This window comes from Lactuca virosa, chromosome 4 (genome assembly GCF_052849685.1).
Source record: "Lactuca virosa cultivar CGN04683 chromosome 4, Lactuca_virosa_CGN04683_v6, whole genome shotgun sequence".
NCBI classification, from domain to species: domain Eukaryota; kingdom Viridiplantae; phylum Streptophyta; class Magnoliopsida; order Asterales; family Asteraceae; genus Lactuca; species Lactuca virosa.
The window spans coordinates 28,759,635-28,782,147 of NC_136429.1; the positions used below are offsets into that span (position 1 = coordinate 28,759,635).

General features: G+C 32.8%; 1 protein-coding gene and 1 long non-coding RNA gene across 2 annotated transcripts; both read left to right on the plus strand.

The window, feature by feature from the left end:
* The first annotated feature begins 1,562 nt into the window (after positions 1 to 1,562).
* Positions 1,563 to 3,777, plus strand: LOC145109751 (uncharacterized). Its single transcript, XM_079046917.1, has 8 exons — positions 1,563 to 1,764; positions 1,869 to 2,094; positions 2,598 to 2,718; positions 2,804 to 2,874; positions 2,953 to 3,032; positions 3,128 to 3,231; positions 3,362 to 3,420; positions 3,519 to 3,777. The coding sequence occupies exons 2-8, from the start codon at positions 1,882 to 1,884 to the stop codon at positions 3,621 to 3,623; spliced, it is 753 nt and encodes a 250-aa protein (XP_078903043.1). The 5' UTR covers positions 1,563 to 1,764; positions 1,869 to 1,881; the 3' UTR covers positions 3,624 to 3,777.
* A 1,156-nt stretch (positions 3,778 to 4,933) lies between these two features.
* Positions 4,934 to 6,623, plus strand: LOC145109735 (uncharacterized). The gene is made up of 3 exons (XR_013709180.1): positions 4,934 to 5,148; positions 5,311 to 5,585; positions 6,006 to 6,623. It is a non-coding gene; the product is annotated as an uncharacterized LOC145109735 (long non-coding RNA).
* The last annotated feature ends 15,890 nt before the right edge of the window (positions 6,624 to 22,513 follow it).

Consider the following 22,513-nt stretch of genomic DNA (forward strand, 5'->3'; position numbering starts at 1 on the left):
TTTCTAAATGCATCCTAAGTTATTATTATTATTATTATTATTATTATTATTATTATTATTTATTTATTTATTATTTTTTTTTATTTTTTAAATCAGGGTATAAAGTGTGAAGTCTAAAAGATGTTGGGTTAGAAGTGAGTTTGAGGCTAGGAACTGTCAAGTTAAATATTATTTTGAAGAAACATGCGTTATTTTATTAGTTAAGGACAATACACTATAACACTATAACCCAAAAGATATTCGAGCTCAGTTCACATAACTCGATACGTAGCTCTCATATTTTAGGATTTTCTAGTGATTTCCCTCTTTCTTTGTTATTGAATTCAGATCAATCTCCTAATTGTGTAATATATGAGTTATTGTAGCCTTGATAAGAGTGTGTGAAAAATAGATCATGGTTAGAGGCAAAGTTTCCTGTCAAGTTATTGTTATTGTAAGAGCTTCAGTTTGATTGCTTGTTTAGTTCTTTATTAGTCGAGTTTTTGGTTGATTTTAATTTTTTTTTTTTGTTATTTGTTGAAAATATTTGGTTTAGAAACATGGAATTTGTTTCTCACGTCTTAAATATTGTTTAGAGTTGTTGTATGATTTTGGGATGCTCGGGTGCAAACCAACATCAACACCATTGGATATAAATTATATTGGTGCTTTACAAGGTGTCAACTCTAGTGTTGTGTTACTTAGTAATATCACTAAGTGTCAACAACTTGTTGGGAAATTATTTTATTTTGACTATAACTCATCAAAACATTTATTTTTCTGTTTTAAGCTAATTTATGCATAGTCAAAGGGTTTCTCATGTATGATTAGCTTTGAGAGTTCTTAGATATTTTAAATGTTCTCCTGGAAATGGAGTCAACATTAACATGTATGCGTCTTGAAGTCCTCGAGCCTATGTTGAGGCTGATAGGGTAAATGTGTCAATGCTATAACATCTATAACTTGGTAGTTGGTACTCCTTGTTTATAGGAAGTTCGATGATTAATTGGGAAAGTAAGAAGCAAAACAATATATCTAGATCCTTCAATGAATATGAATATAGGTCTATGACTTCTCTTACTTGTGATATTTCATGGGCTCTAAAGCTTTTAAAAGATTTAAAATTTGAAAAAGTTGATTCTTGTTATTATTATGGATGATAATAATTAGGAAATCCAATTAGTTTTGAATCCTGTTCTCCTTGAACAAACACACCACATAAAAATAGACATGTATTTAGGTTGTGAAAAGGTTGCTCATGAAATTAAAATTGTAAAAGTTAATTCGTTGTAAGAGTTGATTCGTTAAAGAAAAAAGCAAACATTTTCATCAAATCATCGAGTTTAAGTCAAGACAATGTTTTGTGTGAAGGGTTGTTTATGTTAATCCTTTCTCAATTTGCTTTGGAAAAACAAGTTTTTGGGGGTTTTTTTTTTAAATGTATAAAGTGGTAAGTCTAAAAGACGAGGGATTAGAAGTGAATCAGGAAAGAGTTTAAGGACTGAAGCTGTCAAGTGGAGCAGTATTTTGAAGAAATACGTGCTACTGTACGGGGAGAAGGACAATGTGCTATTGAACTGGAAGATATTCGCGCTCATTTCACATAACTGCTCTCACATTTTAGGGTTTTCTCGCTGATTTCCCCCTTTCGTTGTTCTTGCATTCTGGTAGTGTAATCGGAGTTCTTGTCGGTGTATCCATGGCATTCTGAGCTCAACGTAGGAGGTACCGAGCTCTTTGCCGCACCTATCCGTTTAGCATTGGACGTAGCTTTTGGTTAAAGGCGTAAGTTTCTTGTCAAAGTTACTGTTCTTGTAGGAGTTTGAGTTTGATTGTTTGTTAAGTTCTTAACCAGTCGAATTTTTGGTTGATTTTGTCGTATGCAACAGTAAACTGGGAGGAATGCAACATCGAATGAAGAAGAGACAGAGACCCACAATCTCGAAGTCGAAGGAAGCGGATGGATCTCAAAACCCTAACCCTACACGTGGTCAGATTGATGAAGAATCCAAGGTTTTGAATGGTGTTTCAGAAGGAACTACTTCGCGTCCCATACAGGTACACGTTGTTGGTGCAGAAATCGTTGACGAAACAGAGGGTGCTACAAATCTTTCAGTAAGATCTCAACCCTTTTTGTTGCTTTCGTTCCCCTAGGTTTTTGTTTCCATGTTGTGTAGCAGTACTGAATACTTTCAGATCTGAAGCTTTAAAGCTAAGATTAATGGAAACCAGCATATACAACGTTTTAAGGAAATATGTTGCTAAGAATTGATCAGTTGGAATGTAGATAATCATTACATGAAACCAAGAATGATATCATTTGTACATAATTGGTCTAATCATAAGCTTGAAATTTGTGGTTCATGGCTGCTTAATTGTTTGAAAGTGAAACTATAATAGTACAAATCAGGTTAAATAAATACTCAATGGGCTCTGTTAAACATAAAAGGGAGGAAGAAAAGAAAATTAAATCTTAGTGGATTCTTGGGAGTTGAATTTATTTTAACAACAATTGAAATGGAAATAGAGATGGATGATGGCACTGTTGAGCTTGTAATTTCTATTAGCATGTTTAGTTGCTTAATACTCAACAACTTAATTTATTACTTTTGATGCAGGGACATGATGATGTTGATGATAGTATTCACAACGTGATGACAGTCAGTCTAGAATATCAGCTTGTGAAAAACGTACTGATACTTCTAAAAACTAACCTTTTACATGCTGCACTTAATGCACGTAAGCATCATCATCATCATCATCTAATATCTATTTCATCATTCAATGCATCCATTCATGGATTTTGTGAATGTGTGTGAAATAGGTATTTTAAGTGAAGCAGGTCAAGAGCACGTGTTGAGGGTTATCACCGGATCTTCAAAATCTAAAAAGGCGGTATGTATGAATTATGAAATTATATTTAAAGGATATTATTATTTTAATTATTATTATGTGGGGGATGGATTGTTATAGATTGTTGAGTACTTAGAGACAGAAAACATTGCATGGAGAGAAGAGAATGACAAAACAATCTTGCGGATTAAAATCAATGGGTAGGTTTCCGTGAAAACTAAACCCGACCCATATGATATGACCCGAGACCCGTTTATATGTATTTGGGTTATGAGTATTTTGTTTGTTTGTGCAGTAACCAAAAGTTTGAGTTGATGAGAATCAGTCTACGTGGACTGCATGTGGATCATGCAATGGAGCTTCTGAAACCTCTCGTGTCATTAGCTGCCTTTGGTGGAGGTAATAATAATAATAATATCTATTTCATCATCCATACATAAACATAAACATAAACATAAACATAAACATAAACATAATTATATATATATATATATATTTTAATCAATGGATTTATTATGATGTTGTACAGTTCTGGGGGAATTGAAAGTTGTGACTGGATCTGAGAGGAGTTCAAACATTAAGAGGACGGTATGTTATGTATGAATTAATTATGAAATTATATTTTAAAGGATATTATTTTAATCAACTATTATGTGGTGTGGGATGAATATTGAATACGATTGTAGGTTATTGAGTATTTGGAGAGAGAGAAGATGGAATGGAAAGAAGAAAACAAAGCAACTTTGGTAATCAAGTTTCCCACTAATGACATGCTGGCTCGCCTCTTCTAAATGACTTGAAGATTATGTTCAAAAATCAATTTGTGTATATGAATATGATTTGTTATTTGAAGCTCACAAAATCGTTTCCTTGTATATTCTACCATTTTGTGCATATTTCCGAAGCTGTGCAATGCTTTGATATGGTTTAGGTTTCTTACTTTAATACTTTTGTCTTCATTTTGGTGATTCTCTTATGGGGAATTCAAATTAATGTTTTTGGCCAGATCCTGATTATATCGAGTATGTTAAGAGTTTTGCTACTTGTGGTTTGCATCTTTATGATGGTTACTGTTAATGTGCCTTTGTTATTAACTATAATAACTTTTTTTAGCAAATCTGACTAAATTGCAATTAGTTATTTGTTTGGCTGATATGAAATGGAATCTCTTTTCTATTTGGTTTGGGTTTGCACATTTTTTCAAAAGAACTGGAATTGTTTTCTATTTGTCAAAGATTTGGAAAGTAACTTATGTAATACATACGACCAAAATATTATTTTATTAATTTTTGTAACTTATTATTGTTTTTAACAAAGTGATGATACTTCCATTCAATTAACATTTTCATTTATTAAACTTGTAAGAGCTCAAACTTATGTTTTTTTCTTAAGTTTGCATATAATACATAAAATAAAAAGATAATCTTACAAAATGAAAATATATAATTGTACTTGTAAAAGCAATTAATACATATCTTGCTTTGATGCCACGTCTAGAGGCATATAGTTAGGAGTTGAGTGCAGATTTAAAGAGTTAAAGAAATAAAATGAACATAGGTATGCATGTTTGTGCGTATGTGTGTGAGCGCGAACAAAGGTGTAGGGGTAGGGGTTTAGTGATGGTGAGCGAACAAAGGTGCGAGGGTAGGGGTTCAGTGATGGTGAGGAGCGAGGATAGGGTGGGTGGGGGTAGTTTTTTTTTTTTTTTTTTGAAAAACAATATTAACCATATTTAAAAATACAAAAATTGAAAAACAAAAACCGATAGAAATTACAAAACCAAATATGTTTTCAAATTTTATAAAACGGAAAATGAAAACTCAAAAATTTTAACCAAACATCTTTTCTAAATTTTCTAATGAAATCTGAAAATGAAAATTCTTCTCATTTTAAAAGTTTTTTTTCCAAGAAAACTGAAAACTGAAAACAATTTTCCGAAATCATATACAACATAAGATTTTGATTTTTTTTTGTTTTGATTTTTTTTTTATTTTTAGGGTATAAAGTGAGAAGTGTAAAAGATGTTGGGTTAAAAGTGAATCAGGAAAGAGTTTGAGGACTGACATTGTCAAGTGGAGCAGTATTTTGAAGAAATATGCTTTATTCCGTCCCAAACTCTTTCTTTCAAAATAAAGTTACACGAGAAGCAAAATACGCTATAAAAGTGGAAGATATTCAAACTCTCACATTATAGGGTTTTCTCTTTGATTTCCCTCTTTTCGCTGTTCTTGCATTTAGATGAGTCTTTTTGGTTGTATAATTTGAGTTCTTGTAGCCTTGATAAAAGTGCGTTAGAAGTATCTCTTGGTTAAAAGCGTAAGTTTCTTGTCTAGTTGCTGTTCTCGTAAGATTTTGTTTGATTGTTTGTTAAGCTCTTATTCAGTTGAGTTTTTGGTTGATTTTGATAAATCATAAGTTGTTATTTATTGAAAATATTTGGTTTAAAAACACTATAACTATATTGTGGTATGCAAACAGTAAATTGGGAAGAATGAAGCATCACAACCTTCAACCTCAAAGTTGAAGGAAGCCTCTGGATCTTAAAACCCTAACCCTACACTTGGTCAGATTGATAACCACTCCGGGGTTTTGAGTTGTGTTGAAGAAGAATTGCTTCGGTTTCCATACAGGAACACTCTGCTGCTGCTGCAGAAATCGTCGAGACACCTTCGAGTTCGAGTGTCAATGGGGACGATGATTCTGCAGAAAGATTTGGGAATTTAACAGAAATAGAGGTTGCTTCAGATCATTCAGTAAGATCTCAACCCTTTTTTCTTTTTGTTCCTAATGTACTGAATCCAACAAATAGTCAACGAAATCGAGCATGGTAAGTATATACAAGGATTTAAGGAAATATGTTGCAAAGACTTGATGAGTTGGAATGTAGATAATTATTACATGAAACCAAGAATAATATTATTTGTACATAATTGGGCAGTCTTTTTATAAGCTTGAAATTTGTGGTTCATGGCCTTTGGTTAGTTGTTTGAAAGTGAAGGTTAATACTGAATGGGTTCTGTTGAAGATAAAAGGGAGGAGGAAACGAAAAGTAAATCTTGTTGGAGTTGAATTTTAATACTAACAATTAAAATGGAAATAGGGATGGATGATGGCAGTGTTGAGCTTGTAATTGCTATTAGCATGTTCGATTTGATTTATTACTTTTGATGCAGGAAGATGAAGATGATGACGACGCTTACAATGTGTATACAATCAGTCTTGAGTATCAGCTTGTGATACACACAGATATTTCTAAAATGTTTCCTTTTATATTCTGCATTTAGGTTGTTTTTGGCGCGTCAAAGCTATCTTATTTTTCGAGCTTTTTTATGTTGTTGTGTTTGGTAAGCCAAATAGTGGCTTATAAGCTAGCTTTTTGAAAAGCTACTTAGACTACCTTTTTAGGAGTTTTTTTAAAATTTTCAAAATATACCCCTTAATTAATTATAGAAACACATACTCTTACATGTCCTTTTATGTAATTTTATATATTTCAGCTAGTTTTACCAAACGTTATTTTTTATCAGCTAGCTTTTCAGCTATCAGCTAGCTTTTTATTGAAAAACTAGCTTTTCAGCTTGTACGCCAAACATAGCCTTAATGCACGCACACATCATCTGATATCTATTTCATGATTACACAATGCATCCCATTGATTGATTTTGTGAATGTGTGTAATAGGTTTTTTAAGTACAGGTCATGAGTAGGTGTTGAGAGGTATCACCAATCGTTCAGAATATAAACAGGCTGTATGAATTATGAATTATGATGAAATTATATTATTTTAATTATTTTTTGTTGTTGTTGTTATTATTATTATTATTATTATTATTATTATTATTATGTAGGGATGGATTGTTGTAGATTTTAGATTGTAGAACAAGTTGGGACTAGCCCATTTGGTGGTTCTAAAGTAATAATTAATTAGGAGGTGTTGGGTTCAATCTCAAAGAGGATATATATATATATATATATATATATATATATATATATATATATATATATATATATATATATATATATATATTATTTTTTCTACACTTATCGATCATGACTTCCTCGAGTCTGATAAAAGTCTTGACTGTTACTTGGTTGCTTATAATGATTTTAATGCATATAAATATGGTTTTTAGGAATGATCACAAAAGTTATGGTTTGGTTTTTGTTTCGATTTTGTTCCATGAACAACTCATTTAAAATTGACTAACTTATCCTTATTAATTAGTATTTTATTTGTTTTATTTTTTTAAACTTATTTTTTAAAAAATGTTTGATAAATGTGGTTCCAACCCCATCACAGTCCATCTCTTTGCGTGAAACCTGATATGAAACTTTTTGATAAATGTTTGACATGATATAAAAAAAATAGTATATTGACGGACTAGAGAAAAAACTTAAGTATACAATGTTTTGTACACCGGATACAACCCAATTTTTTCTAAAAGAGAAATACTCTAAATAGATACTTATCAAGTAAATTAAAGTTTTGCTCTATGTTTTTCACATCTTTCATTCTTTCTAAAGGTTTAATTTTATTTTTGAAAAAATGATACAAATACTCCTCATTGTTTTAGATCCATCACAGTTGGTCCTTTTTTCCGCTACCATCTATGGGCATTTTATCCTTATTTTGATTTTTTTTTACCAATTTTGTCATTTGTGATTTTATTTATTTATGTTAATTAGAGCTTCAAAAGTTTAATCAGGTTTTTGTGAAACAAATATGAAAAAAAAAATAATGCATCAATGAAATGCATAACATTTTTTTAAAAAGTTTACTTGAAAGAAAAACAAAAAGCGGAGTTTGTTATATGTAAATGTAGTTATGATGGATTCTCAATGACTCCAGTGTCGTCATTGGTGACTATTCAACGACCAGTTGGAAAAAACATCAATTTCATGAGTAAATCCTCTTCGTGTTTTGATCATTAGATCAGTTTAGAACCAAAAGGGTATGATGATAAATTAAATATTTTATTTTAAAAAGAAATTAATAGTTTATTAAATGATGTTCCTATATTATAACATTTATTCGAAGTCCATCCCAATATATATGAATGGAAAATTCAAGAATCAAACATCAAAAGATTTGGATTACGATTAATGTTCATAGATGAACATTGTTGATTACTTTTATAGATGAACAATGAGAAAGTTATAAATATTCATAATCTTCATAATTAAACATGTGTGAATGTTATGAATATGAATAAACATTCATAACTAAACATATATAACCATAATAAATCAACATGTATTCAAAAGTCCAAAAAATTATCCATGTTAATACATGTTATACAAATGGTTATTTCCATAAAAGACCTTATATTTTGACTTTTTTTCTTTTTAGACCTAGAACTTTAGTCTTTTCCGAAAAAGACCCAATTTTTACCTGTTACTTGTTATTTCAGACCATAGCAGGTCACCAACAAGTAAATTAGGTATTTTTTTTTCATAAAAGACCATATATTTTACAGTTTTTTTCATTTTAGACCTAAAATGTTTTTTTTTAAAATAAACTCAACTTTAAAATTAGTTATAATTTTCAAGACCAAATATATAAGGTACTTCTTGACTACATCAAAAAGAAAGTATACATGTATAAACTAAAAAAATGTTATCTAATTTATTATCTTTTGAGCGAATATAACCTAAAAGAATTGCAAAATTTTATTTTTTGTGTAAAAAATATATAATTAAACTTTATCTTGAATATATATTATATCATTAAACTTGATATATTGTTTATAAAAAATGTTATTATTACCGCTAATAAAAAGTTTGATGTTAATTTGATATTTTTTTGGTAACATGGATAAGACATGGCTAGGAAGAATCTTTTAGCATAATAACAACTTTTTTTATTTGTAGAAAAAAAAACATACCATGTAATTTAACAAACTGTATACAAAATAAAATTTTACATTTCCAGGACCGGCCCTGCCATTATTGAATAATATGTTATAGTTATATCAAATACATACATAAAAATATTAATCCTAACCATTCGTAATAGTTTTGTTTAGATATATCAGATTTAAGTTTAAGACATTCTTAAAAAATGTTAACATCACATATAAATACATAAAACTATATTATGGGAATGAAATCATTTGAACATAAATTAAAAATCCAAATAACAAAAATGATACCACACGCTTAAATATATTCAAATACGATGGTTGGCATTATTATTAATGGTTGGAATGTGGTGAATGAGCAAAAATGAGAAAACTATGAAATTTTTGTAGAAAAAAGAAAATTGAATAGTTGGCCTACTACCTCATTTTATTAATATATCTTATGTATACGTGGTGTTTAGATCAATACATGGTGTTTGTATATCGCGGTTATTGATTCTTAAGTATAATCATAATAATTACCAAAATAAAATTTAGGATTTCATTTTAATTTAAAAAAGCTTGAAGGTGTTTGGTGACATGTTAGGTCTAAAATAACAAATAAAATTTAGGATTTCATTTTAATTTAAAGAAGCTTGAAGGTGTTTAGTGACCTGTTAGGTCTAAACTGGAAAAAAGTGCAAAATGTAGGGTCTTTTATGAAATAAAAATACTTAATTTCCCTTTTGGTGACCTGTTAGGTCTAAAATAACATGTAACACTTTAAAGTTGGGTCTTTTTTGGAAAAGAAAAAAGTTTTAGGTCTAAAAAGAAAAAAAAGTCAAAATATAGGATTTTTTATGAAAATATCCCTTATACAAAAACCCAAATAGCTTATGTTTATGTTCAAGAGTGGACATTGATATAAAAACTCATAAATATGTTAATCATGTTAATACATGTTCATAACTAAATATTTATACAAAAATCCAAATAACGTAAACGTTTATGAATGAACATTTATGCAAAAACTCATAAATATTTATTAATATATTATAAGTTCTAATATATTAATAATATTATTTAATTAGTATTGATCAAAGAGTTCATTTGGAATTAATTAAGTGATCAAAAAGAGACTAATTAAATATATAGGGTTGATTGTGTAAATCATCTATTCTCGTATAGTGGGCTAATGATCCATGGTTTGTATGGATTGGGTTAAAACCCATAAGGTGCTCCATGGATAGTCCATGGAGGTTACAAACCCATGGATCATGGAATATGGCAAGCCATGACAATTAGGGTTTACCTGGTGTAACCCTACTTGTGCCACAACTATATAAAGAACCCTATGCAAGCAAAATCGTGCACTACTTGTACAAGAGAGAGGGCAATCCAATTTTGAGGTGTTAGTGAACTTCTCTCAAGGTTATTCCAAGTGTTGTGGTGTTGTGTGAGACATTTCAGGCATCACACTTGAGGTGCTAGGCTCACAAGGTTCTCAAGGAATCCAAACCACAAAAGGTATGTTCTTCGTCTATCATTTATGTTTAAAAGTTCCCCATGCTATGCTAGATAGGATAAGAACCTTGGAAAATCAATTTTGCATGTATCTTAGTAAAACATAGATCCAAGGTTTCTAGGGTTGCATGTACACCTTAGGAGTGTTAGAATGCTCAAAACCCTACAATAGGCACAAAGTCCATATGTGCCTATGGCGCAGCTGCCAATGTTATTTATTAGGCGCAGCTGCCAATAACATCATTTATTCTCTAATTGGTATAGTTGCCAATCTTATTTATTAGGCACAGCTGCCAATGTTATTTATTAGGCGCAACTGCCAATAACATCTATATCACCTTTCATCCCTTATTCTTTATTGTAGATATAAAATACATATACAGTTTAAAACCTGTATAAAACATTCCTTCATCATCCATCTCAAATAAGCAAACAACATATATACACATAGCACGTATTTTATATAAAATACTTCATATCTATGTGTAAGATGAAAGTGAGTATACACTCACTTGTTAAGACGATTGTCGGACAACACTACGGCTCTTCAAGTGGTAATTCTTCGATGAATCCGGGATATCTTCACACACCGGGCTTCTCGCGGGCAGAGCTTCGGCTCGAAAACTCTTTTCTTCTCGGGATATTCGGAGCTTCGGGACTTGCCTCGGGTGTCGGGATGATACCGGCGCTTCGAGGGTGCTTCAAGAGGGCTAGAGAGGGTATCGGGAGTGAGAGAGTAAGAAAGTAGCAACCAAAATCGGCTGCCATTTGATTTCTATTTATAGGGCTGATTTTCTGGATTCACGTTGTGAATCTCAAATATTCACGTCGTGAGTTCAGTCGTCATCAGGTGCATCATCACAACTTCGGTTTGTCAGACTCTAGGAGACGTCATCTCTGAGTTCACGTCGTGAAACCTATGTTCACGTCGTGAACTCTGACACAGTGTCGGGGTTCGCGCCCCGAACTTCAGAAATTCATATCTTTCGCATACGAGCTCCGTTTTTGACGTTCTTTATATCCACGCGTAGGTGAGATTATGCTCTACAACTCTCTTTAAGACTCCGTCGGCTAATTTTGACTTAACTTCTATTATATAATTTTTAGTAGACCGGGACAGAAAAACTCTGTTAGAAATTCATATCTTCTTCATCTGACGTCCGTTTTCGTCTGGCTTTTTACCGTTGCATTACTATCAACGAGATATTCGATTCTCGTTTAGATTGTTTCGGCTAGAAACCACTCGATCTCATATTCGAACTTTGGGCTTCATACTACTAAGTTGAAACTTCGAAAAATCATAACTTCCTCATACGAAGTCAGATTTAGACGTTCTTTTTATGCACGCTCTCGGTTTAACGTATTCTACAACTTTCGTTTAGATCGCTAAGGCTAAAAATTGCTCTATCATAAATTCACTATTTACGTCCTACAGCGCTGTGTCGAATCTGTCGCGAAACTTCGACAAGTCATAACTTATTCGTTATAACTCGGATTTCAACGTTCTTTATATGTACGGAAACCTTGTGATATCTACTACAACTTGGTTAAGATTATTTATTCTAAACACTCTTCTATCAAAAAGTCATTTTTAACGCTTATCGTCTCTAAATTGACTAGCCCGGATCTGCGGGCGTTACAATTATCTCCCCCTTATAATGATTACGTCCTGGAATCATCAACGAAAATAGGGCTTGTATAATGATTCCATCCATTATCTTTCCATCCTAAGTAATAACCGTAATATACATGTTTCTTCGAACGAGTATCTAACTCTTGGGTTTCTTGACCGCAGGTGATGCTCAATCTTGCACCTGCTCCTCGTACTATGTTGGACTTTCAGTCGTAACCTTCGAGTTACAAAATAAATCATTATTGAGGACTCCTTCTTCTTCCTAGAATAATTACTTTCCTTTATCTATTGTAACAGACCGATGGGTCATGCTCTAATGATCTCCCATCGTATGATGCAACGCTTAGACTCAAGTCTCTTCGAGTCAAATTCCAGAATGGAATATACCTTCCTTCATATTCTAATGTGATATAATCACATTTTAGCATGTAGCATTTGTAGCTACAAGCTTCTTTAACAACGAGCGCGATGCTATTGATCGCATTGATTTCAATCTTCTGACTTAAGTCAGATGTTACATCGAACTTGGTTCTCCGAACCACGTAACAAACTCATCGTAGTCGGACTCAATTTGATATGACCACTAGGGTCGGAATAAAAATCATGTCATTAGTCATTACCGAAACAATGGCAACGACATACTTGAATAAAACGAGACCAATCACTAGCTTCTTGGTAACCTTGTGACTTTCCCTGATCCAAGCGTGAGTCCTGTGCTTCCGGTAGTATAGGCCTCTACTACCATTCAAACCTACTCATACTCATCCCAAGTATTGTCCCGCAGTCAATCCAAGTCACCATACAAGAAAATCACACAATCATTCAACACATCAGATAACAAAACTATGGTTTATAATATTTCTTGAAACGATTACACCGAGGTTCAAGTTCACCCGATACTATGCCTCTAATAGGCTACACCACATGTTACTATTCACATTGCTACTTCATAACTCGATCTTTGGATATAAAATCCTTATTCCTGATCCCTTGCATCGTCACCTGCTTCATTAAGGATCATTGGGAATGCTCTTGCCTTTGGGTTTGGCGGCGCATTTGGCTTTGTAGCTCATTTCCTCTTTGGACAGTCTTGCTTGAAGTGCCCTTCCTCACTACATTCGTAACATACCCTTTTTTTGAATGTACATTCATTGGCGTAATGCCCATGCTTTCCACACTTGAAACGTGTAACCTCCTCGCCACATTTTCCCAAGTGTTTCTTCTTGCACTTATCACACCATCTTGCTTCATCTCCTCCTCCTTCTCCAAACTTTGAAAATTTGCTTTCCTTATTGGAACTTGAAGTTCCTTCAAACCTCATTTTCTCGCCAACGACCTTGCTGGCGGCTCTTCCCTTGATCATATCTTCGACAGACTTGGCAGCCCAGATAGTTGCCTCTAGAGTAAGTGTCTGACGCACTGGCACTTCATACTCCAATGGAATTCCCTTTGCGTATCTGTCGATTTTTGTCAACTCTTATGGGACAATGCGCAAAGCAAACTCCATTTTGTCTGTGAAGGTATTGGTGTATTCATCAATGGACATGCTTCCCTTTTTCAATGTCAAAAATTGGTTCTCTAGCTCAAGCAGATTTTGGGCTGAGCAGTACTTGCGCTTGAAATGCACCAAGAACTCTGCCCACGTCAGTTGCAGTGGTTCATTAGGGCTTAGAGTCTTCCCCAAAGTGTTCCACCAGCGAACAGCGCCACCTCTGAACTGACGCACTGCAAATATGGTTTGTAACTTGCCTTGACAACCACATGTCATGAAAGCCAATTCCATTTCCGAGATCCAATCCATTACTCCGATGGGATCTTCTTTTCCAGTGAAAGTTGATGGCTTGCAAGTCAAAAAGTCTTTATACTTGCATCTATTTCTCTCCACTCCATCCTCGTGGTTATTCTTTCTAACCACAAGCGGTTCAGTTTGACCAACAGATCTTCTGTAATTTCCTTCCTCAGACTGATCATCATTGAGTTCAGGTTGTTCAACAGGCATTGAAGGTTCACTCCTGTTGTTCAGCAATAACTGCCTCATTTCTTCTCTTTGTTCAACCATCATTGCCTGAATCATGGCTTGTACTCCAGCCATGGTGATGGGTTATGGTGCAGCTGCTACAACAGTTGCTTGCACAATTACAGGTGGTTGATTCCTATTTTCGTTTGCGTTTCCAACCCCACTTCTAGTTATTGCCATTCTTGATCTCTACACCGAATAAGGTGAATTTAGACCCTCATTCACGATAAATATTTAAATCATCCATATCACTCCGAAACGTTTACATGCTAGTTCTAATACCATAATCCTACGCTTAGAATCCTAAACACATAAGGTTTCCAGATCCGGTTGACAAAAAACCGTAGATCCGAACAAATAATATCATATATGGCAAACATATAACATTTAGCACATAAAAGCATGTTAGGCATCTTTCCTAGAATATACTAGTGCTCGTGTCTAAAATACAACAGACACTCATCTCACAATCTTCACTTAGCATCCTAAGTTTAAGTCTAGAAATCCTACAAATTCCTAGTTCGCTTAAACTAATGCTCTGATACCAACTGTGACATCCCCATTTTCATGGCCAGAAAAGACCGATTTAATTTATGCTTTTAAAATAAAATCAGAGTAATCCTTTGATTTAAAAGAGTTGCGGAATTTGTTCCCAAAACAAAATGTGATAAGAATTTATCAAGCATTTCTTTAAAGAAATGTATTTTGCATTATATAACAAAAATCTCGGGATGTCATGTTCCGATACAGACCAAAAGCATAAACAGTACAAAACAGACGTTACAACAGTTATTTACAACTACTGATCTATAATTCAAAATATCTTGATAAGTCATCCAACTTATGCTCTGGTGCCACTATCTGTAATACAAAGAAAATTGAGTGGGTCAAGCTTGGGATCCTGGTGAGCATATAGGGTTTTCAACCCACAAATAATAAATTTATTATGTTTAAACATTAAACAATCAACCAAATTTCTCATCCCCATTATCTTCTTTATTCTTAAAGATCTTAAGAATAATCTATCCTTTACTCATTCATTCCTAAGGGTTATCCTAAGGAATAGGCACAAAGTCCATCTGTACCTATGGCGCAGCTGCCAATGTTATTTATTAGGCGCAACTGCCAATAACATAATTTATTCTCTAATTGGTATAGTTGCCAATATTATTTATTAGGCGCAGCTGCCAATGTTATTTATTAGACGCAGCTGCCAATAACATCTATATTACCTTTCATCCCTCATTCTTTATCTACCCATGTTTTATCCAACATATTTGTAGATATAAAATACATATACAGTTTAAAACCTGTATAAAACATTCATTCATCATCCATCTCAAATAAGCAAACAACATATATACACATAGCACATATTTTATATAAAATACTTCATATCTATGTGTAAGATGAAAGTGACTATACACTCACTTGTTAAGACGATTTTCGGACAGCACTACGGCTCTTCAAGTAGTAATTCTTCGATGAATCCGGGATATCTTCACACACCGGGCTTCTCGCGGGCAGAGCTTCAGCTCGAAAACTCTTTTCTTCTTGGGATCTTCGGAGCGTCGGGACTTGCCTCGGTTGTCGGGATGATACCGGGGCTTCGGGGGTGCTTCAAGAGGGCTAGAGAGGGTATCGGAAGTGAGAGAGTAAGAAAGTAGCAACCAAAATCGGCTGCCCTTCGATTTCTATTTATAGGGCTGATTTTCTGGATTCACATCGTGAATCTCAAATATTCACGTCGTGAGTTCAGTCGTCATCAGGTGCGTCATCGCAACTTGGGTCTGTCAGGCTCCAGGAGACGTCATCTCTGAGTTCACGTCGTGAACCCTATGTTCACGTCGTGAACTCTGACACAGTGTCGGGGTTCGCGCCCTGAACTTCAGAAATTCATATCTTTTGCATACGAGCTCCATTTTCGACGTTCTTTATATCCACGCATATGTGAGATTATGCTCTACAACTCTCGTTAAGACTCCGTCGGCTAATTTTGACTTAACTTTTATTATATTATTTTTAGTAGGCCGGGACAGGAAAACTCTGTTAGAAATTCATAACTTCTTCATCTAACGTCCATTTTCGTCTATCTTTTTACTGTTGCATTACTATTGACAAGATCTTTGATTTTCGTTTGGATTGTTTCGGCTAGAAACCACTCGATCTCATATTCGAACTTTGGGCTGCATACAGCTAAGTTGAAACTTTGAAAAATCATAACTTCCTCATACGAAGTCATATTTAGACGTTCTTTTTATGCACGCTCTCGGTTTAACGTATTTTACAACTTTTGTTTAGATCGCTAAGGCTAAAAATTGCTCTATCGTAAATTCACTATTTACGTCCTACAGCGTCGTGTCGAATCTGTCGCGAAACTTCGACAGGTCATAACTTCTTCGTTATAACTCGGATTTCAACGTTCTTTATATGTACGGAAACCTTGTGACATCTACTACAACTTGGTTAAGATTATTTATTCTAAACACTCTTTTGTTAAAAAGTCATTTTTGACGCTTATCGTCTCTAAATTGACTAGCCCGGATCTACGGGTGTTACATTGGATATTAAGATATATGTGTGAGTGAGTAACTTTAATGCATTAAGGATGTTCAAGGAATGCTCTTTGAATGTGAGACTTCATTTCCACGGAATTGTTTTGTAACAAATCTCCAATGGAATGTTTTGTAATACCATTGGCCAAGTCTCTGTGACTTTGGTGCCTAGACGTTACAAAAGGACCATTGCATGCAAGTTTAGACTCTAACAGAATCTAGTGGTGGCAAGAATTTGGTATTCTTACAAGGATTAGGAAATTGTGAAATGAGCATCATTGGAAATGTGTTCAATTGATCTATTTCACAGAGGAAAGGACCATAGATAAACATAGTGTGCATGCTTGGAGCATGTGATGACTATTGTTTTAATTCAAGTATTGAGTTGATTGGTCGAAACAGTAAACAATGAATAAGGTCTAATTAATACGGTGATTAAATAATAAGTGTTTTATTTATATTCAAAAGTTTTGAGACCATATTAGATTATATTATTTTTGTGTCTCATTTCGCATGTTTTACTTCCCGAATAATAAGATTATTCAAACATCCACAGTCGATCATACTTTGGAAGTAAGTAATGAGGTAAGACTGCCATGAATCCGACTGTAGATTGTCTAAAGTGCTTAGACATAGCAAATATTCTTGAAATGGAGACATATAGTTGTTGTTTACAAGTCGGTGGTGCATTGATAATATGTAAACGCATCAGTAACTTGATGTTATAAAACCTATTGTTGTGTGTGATTTAATGAGTAAATAGTACAAACATATGAGTCGAAGTTTATACGTTCCTTTTATCCTAAATGGGATAAAAGTGATATATGTGGACCCCTCGATGATTTAGTGATGACACCCTAAGGGCTTGGCCAAGCCTGGACTAATTTGATTTGTTCAATTAATCAGTCGTCATAAATCGGAAACCGGGAAGCAAACCTTAGACATAGAGAATGATTATAATCCATGTCTCATGTCCATACGATATCTTGTAGAACGGAGGAATATTTGATCCCTTATCCAAAGGACACATTACTGATAAGATCAGAGTTCGACAACGACTTTTGAAAGCTACGATTGCCAGTTAATTTTTGAAATCATACTTGCAGTTATAGTTATTAGATTTATCCATGTGGGAGATTGTTGGATTAGGTGTCTAAACCCATAACTATATTTGGTATGTACTTGATTTGATTTGTAGTATTGTCCTTTTGGGTTGCCTTCACTCATGCAACTTGATAGGATGACTAGCGGAGAGAGAGAGAGAGAGTAGGATTTATTATATGAATGATAAATTGGTACTCGAAATGATTTTATTAATATATTGCAAGATAAAATATTATTTGGAAATCATATTATTAATTAGTAATTAATTAGAAATTAATTTAATATTAATTTTGGGATTAAAGGAACTGATTAATAATAGAGGGACTGTTTTGCAAATCATTGATAGTTGCAAAACTGGGCTGATGGACTCCATAGAGTGGAGTGGACGAAATTTATGGGTAAGACCATAAGATTTCGTCCAAGGGCTCTAAAGAGGAGGTCCATGGGCTGCTTAAGCCTTAAGCAGGAATTAGGGTTTCCTCTAGAAACCCTAGCAACCCACCAAGCTATATAAATCCCCTACATCTCTTGGAATTCCGGCCATAAGCTAAAGAAACCCTAGGACAGCCGATTTTCCACCTCTCTCCAAGTCATTCTTTGCATTGGGTGTTTGTGACTCCATTAGAGGTGCAACGCTTGGGGCACTAAGTTTTCAAGAGTCAAGGTGGTTCTTGTTATTTCTACATAACAAGTGAGGTAATATTCTTACCTTAGTTTTATACATAATTTCGAAATTGTATGCTAGTCTATACGGTTATTGCTTTAGTGTTCATATTTGTATGTTCAATAGAGAAAAACTTAGATCCAAAGCAATTAGGGTTGCATGATCACATAGGAATGTAGATATGCTCAAAACCCATCAATATTCACAATGCAAAGCATATTATGCCCCTCGAACTACACAAGTTTGCGTTTTTGTCTCATTATTTTACTAGGACTGGGAAACCACAAATATATTATAACAAAGGGATAATGAATTAGGAGGGTAATAACGTTTCCTGTTTGTCCATTTTAGGTCCCTAACGTATTTTTTGTGTGTATTACACCATTAAGGTTATTATAACCGTTTACAAATAGTCCTTTTAACAGGAAGAAACCGGTAAAAGGGATTATTTCTAAACAGTTATAACAACCTTAATGGTGTAATACACACAAAAAATATGTTAGGGACCTAATATGGACAAACGGGAAACGTTATTTCCCTCCTAAGTCATTATCCCCATATGAAACTATAAACCCCTATAGTAAATTTTTACTTTTTAAATAAGAAACTTGTAGGTCTTGGGGTTGGTAGTTTGGATGCTTTTAACCTCGGTCTTCTTTATAAATGGAAGTGGCGGTTTCTTAATGACAAGGGAGCTCTTTGGGTTAAAATTGTCAAATTTTGCCATGAGAATGGTTGTATTCCTTCTAATTCTATGTATAGAGTGGTGGGGGATGAGACTCAAACGAGGTTCTAGAAGGATGTTTGGTACTTGGATATTTCTCTTAGGGAGCGGTTCGGGAGGCTCTTTGCTTTGGCCTTTAATCAAGATGATCGAGTAAGTGAATAATGGGATTCGGGGGGATGGAAATTTCATTGGTGTCGGGGGATTAGAGGAGGGACTGAATCGACCCAATTTGATTATCTTGTGGAGATATTAAATCCTATTCGCATAGGGGAAATGTCGGATAAGTGGTCTTGGGAGCTTGAATCGTCGGGTATCTTTACTGTTAAATCAGCACGAAATTGGGTTAATGATATGACGCTTCCTATGGGTAATATGCCTACTAGGTGGAACCGTTTTGTCCATATTAAAATTAACATTTTTTTATGGTGTGTGCTTTTGGATCGCATTCCGGTAAGAGCTAAACTGGTGGAAAGGGGGGTGGTGATAGATTCCTTATTGTGTCTTGTGTGTCATAATTCTCGAGAAAGTGTGAAACATTTGTTGTTGTAGTTTTCGGTTGCTGATCAGGTTTGAAGTCGGGTTGGGCATTGGCTTCATTTGGATCTTCCTGTGTTTTCATCTATCCGTGATGTGGTTACAAAATCCAATCCGGCCTTAATTTGTTATTCTCTCTAGTTCCTTGCTAGAGGTTAACTGGATGATGTGGTTACAAAATCCAATCCAATCCAATCCAAACCTTTCTACTTTTTATTCTTTTTAATTTCAACAACTTTATATGAAATACACATATAAAAATAAATACTAAAAATCTTAAAAATATATATTCAAAATAATAAATACTAAAAATCTTAGGAGGGTAATAATGTTTCATGTTTGTCCATTTTAGGTCCCTACATATTTTTTGTGCGTATTACACCATTAAGGTTATTCTAACCATTTACAAATAGTCATTTTAACAGGAAGAAACCGGTAAAATGGATTATTTCTAAACGATTATAACAACCTTAATGGTGTAATACACACAAAAAATACGTTAGAGACCTAATATGGACAAACGAGAAACGTTATTATCCTCCTAAGTCATTATCCCTATAACAAATTGGGTCAACTAAATATTAGAGTTCTCACCAAATCACCGCATACAACACTAGTAAACTAGCTCTAACACTATAATATCAAAATTTTAAAATTTTTTTTTCTAGATTTTTTAAGTTAGACCATTTTTCAAGTCTATATTATAACAAATTGACTTAGTTTGTTGTTTATCGTTTCTTAAGTTTGACTAATGATGATGGGGATTACATTTCATGCGAAGGGAAACCCCATAGACTTAATTTAACCTCTTTTTTTTTTTTTATTTTTTTATTTTATATATATATATATATATATATATATATATATATATATATATATATATATTTTCTAGTTGTTTAAATTTTCTGGAGACATATTTTTTATTTCCCTTATAAATTTCAACAATAAAATAGAAATATATTTAGAGTTTATAAAAATGTATATCTAATAGATATAAAATTTAAATCAATAAGAATTATAAAAATCTTAATCATGCTGAAGATTTATTAATTTAAATCCAAAAATTATTTTTATTGATATGTTAGACCAAACAAAAAACAATTACTTGTCATTGTAAACTAAATATTTATAATATATATTTAGGACCATATACGTAATTTAAATTAAAATGTGTAATGATTGCATATATTGCAATATATAATTATAATTATATCAATTTTTATATTTATATTTATTAAGAAGACATAATTAAATTTGAAATATGGTAATTCATATTTTCTTATCTCTACATAATAAAAAGGATAATTATTTATTTTTATATGATATAAGCTAGGGCGTGATCGGTTTTGGAATCAGTTTGAACCAAACAACAGAGGACCGAATCTATAAACATGGAGGAATCGAAAACCGAACGAAATTACATATTTGATTCCTAATTACATATTTGATTTCCAATCGTTTTCGGTTTGGTTTGATTCCAACTAGTATTTTTCTTTGTTATATTTTGTAATCGATTTCGGTTCAGTTCAGTTACAACGTATATTTTGCTCACCCCTAATATAAATAATAGTTATATGCTATAATATAAAAACTTTATCATTAGAAAGATAAAGTATATATGTTAGTTCTTTAAAACGAATAAGGAGTAGAAGAAATCGATATATACGAAAGAGGGAAAGCCCTTCGGCTGCAGCAGTTACATGATCATCATATAACTATTAAAGGCGACAAAAGAAAGAACCAAGTTGATTCTATAGTTGTCTATTATGTAACAGTAGATTCTAACATAACAACTTCTTTTTTATTCGATCGAAGCTTTTTTAATTATGTTTTTTGTCTTATTTAATATAATAATAAAATTAAAGGAAACAAATTAATAAGAAGTTAAATTTAATATTATTAAATTCATGCGTCTTTACATATTATAATATAGGGATAATAACTTGAAAGGGTAATTGACTTTCGACTTTGTTCACATTTAGTCACTATTTTTTTTCATTATCTATTTGCCACTGAACTATTGAAACTGTTCACATTTTACCCTATGACCGTTAACAGCCGGTCATAAGCATACAACTAATTCACAAATATAGTTGGGGAACCGATAAAAACTTGATAAAAACGCAACAAACCGAAAATAATAAACTGAAACCGATACAAAATTCGTGATGATTCGAAGGGCTAAAACTATGTTGGGATTCAATAATCGAAAAATTAAATGAACTTAGTTATTAGCGTGATATAAATTATGATAACTGAAAAATAAAACTTCATTAAGATTTTTGATATTATATATATGAACTAATTAATCGATGATATTGTTTCTATCCTAAATAACATAAAAAAAGTTACCGGATTTATCTACTAAATGTAAACGTGCACAAAAATAAAAATATCTACAAAACTATGTTAAAATTATTTGGATAAATATATTATCTTAATAGAAAAATATGAACATAATCTTATTCATAAACATTTGGGTTAATATATAATTAAGATTTAAAAAACAATAAATAAAGAAACAAATAATTATATAAAAAAAAGAGGAGGACAAAAGTATAAAAAATGAAAAATAACACTAACAGTTACCCAAAAAAATATTTTATTTTATAAAAGTTAAATATACATTTTGGAAGAAATAATAAAATGCTAAAAGATGTTAGAAGACATAGATCTATATCAGGACATACAAACCTTTAGGTCCACGATCTTTTAGATCTTTTAAAAAACAAATAGTCTACAATACCAAACGTCTCCACTCCACAAACATAAGAGGTCAAGAAGACCTTTCGAAAAAAAACCGCCACCTAATAAGTCTATCATTAATGTAAGAAAATAATGAGAATGTAAAGGAGGTGACGTATAAAGTTAGCCATATTATAATGGGATAAAATATTCACATAAGCCCCTCTACTTGCTATTTGGTGAAATTGCCCTTAACATTCAATTTACCCATCTTGAAAAACAAAAAACTAATGGGTGAAACTGATACTTATAGGAATGTAAGGACCAGAACTGCAGATTATCATATAGTTTAGCGACAACGTGTGAAAATTCAGGAAAATCGAATATAAAATTGTTTC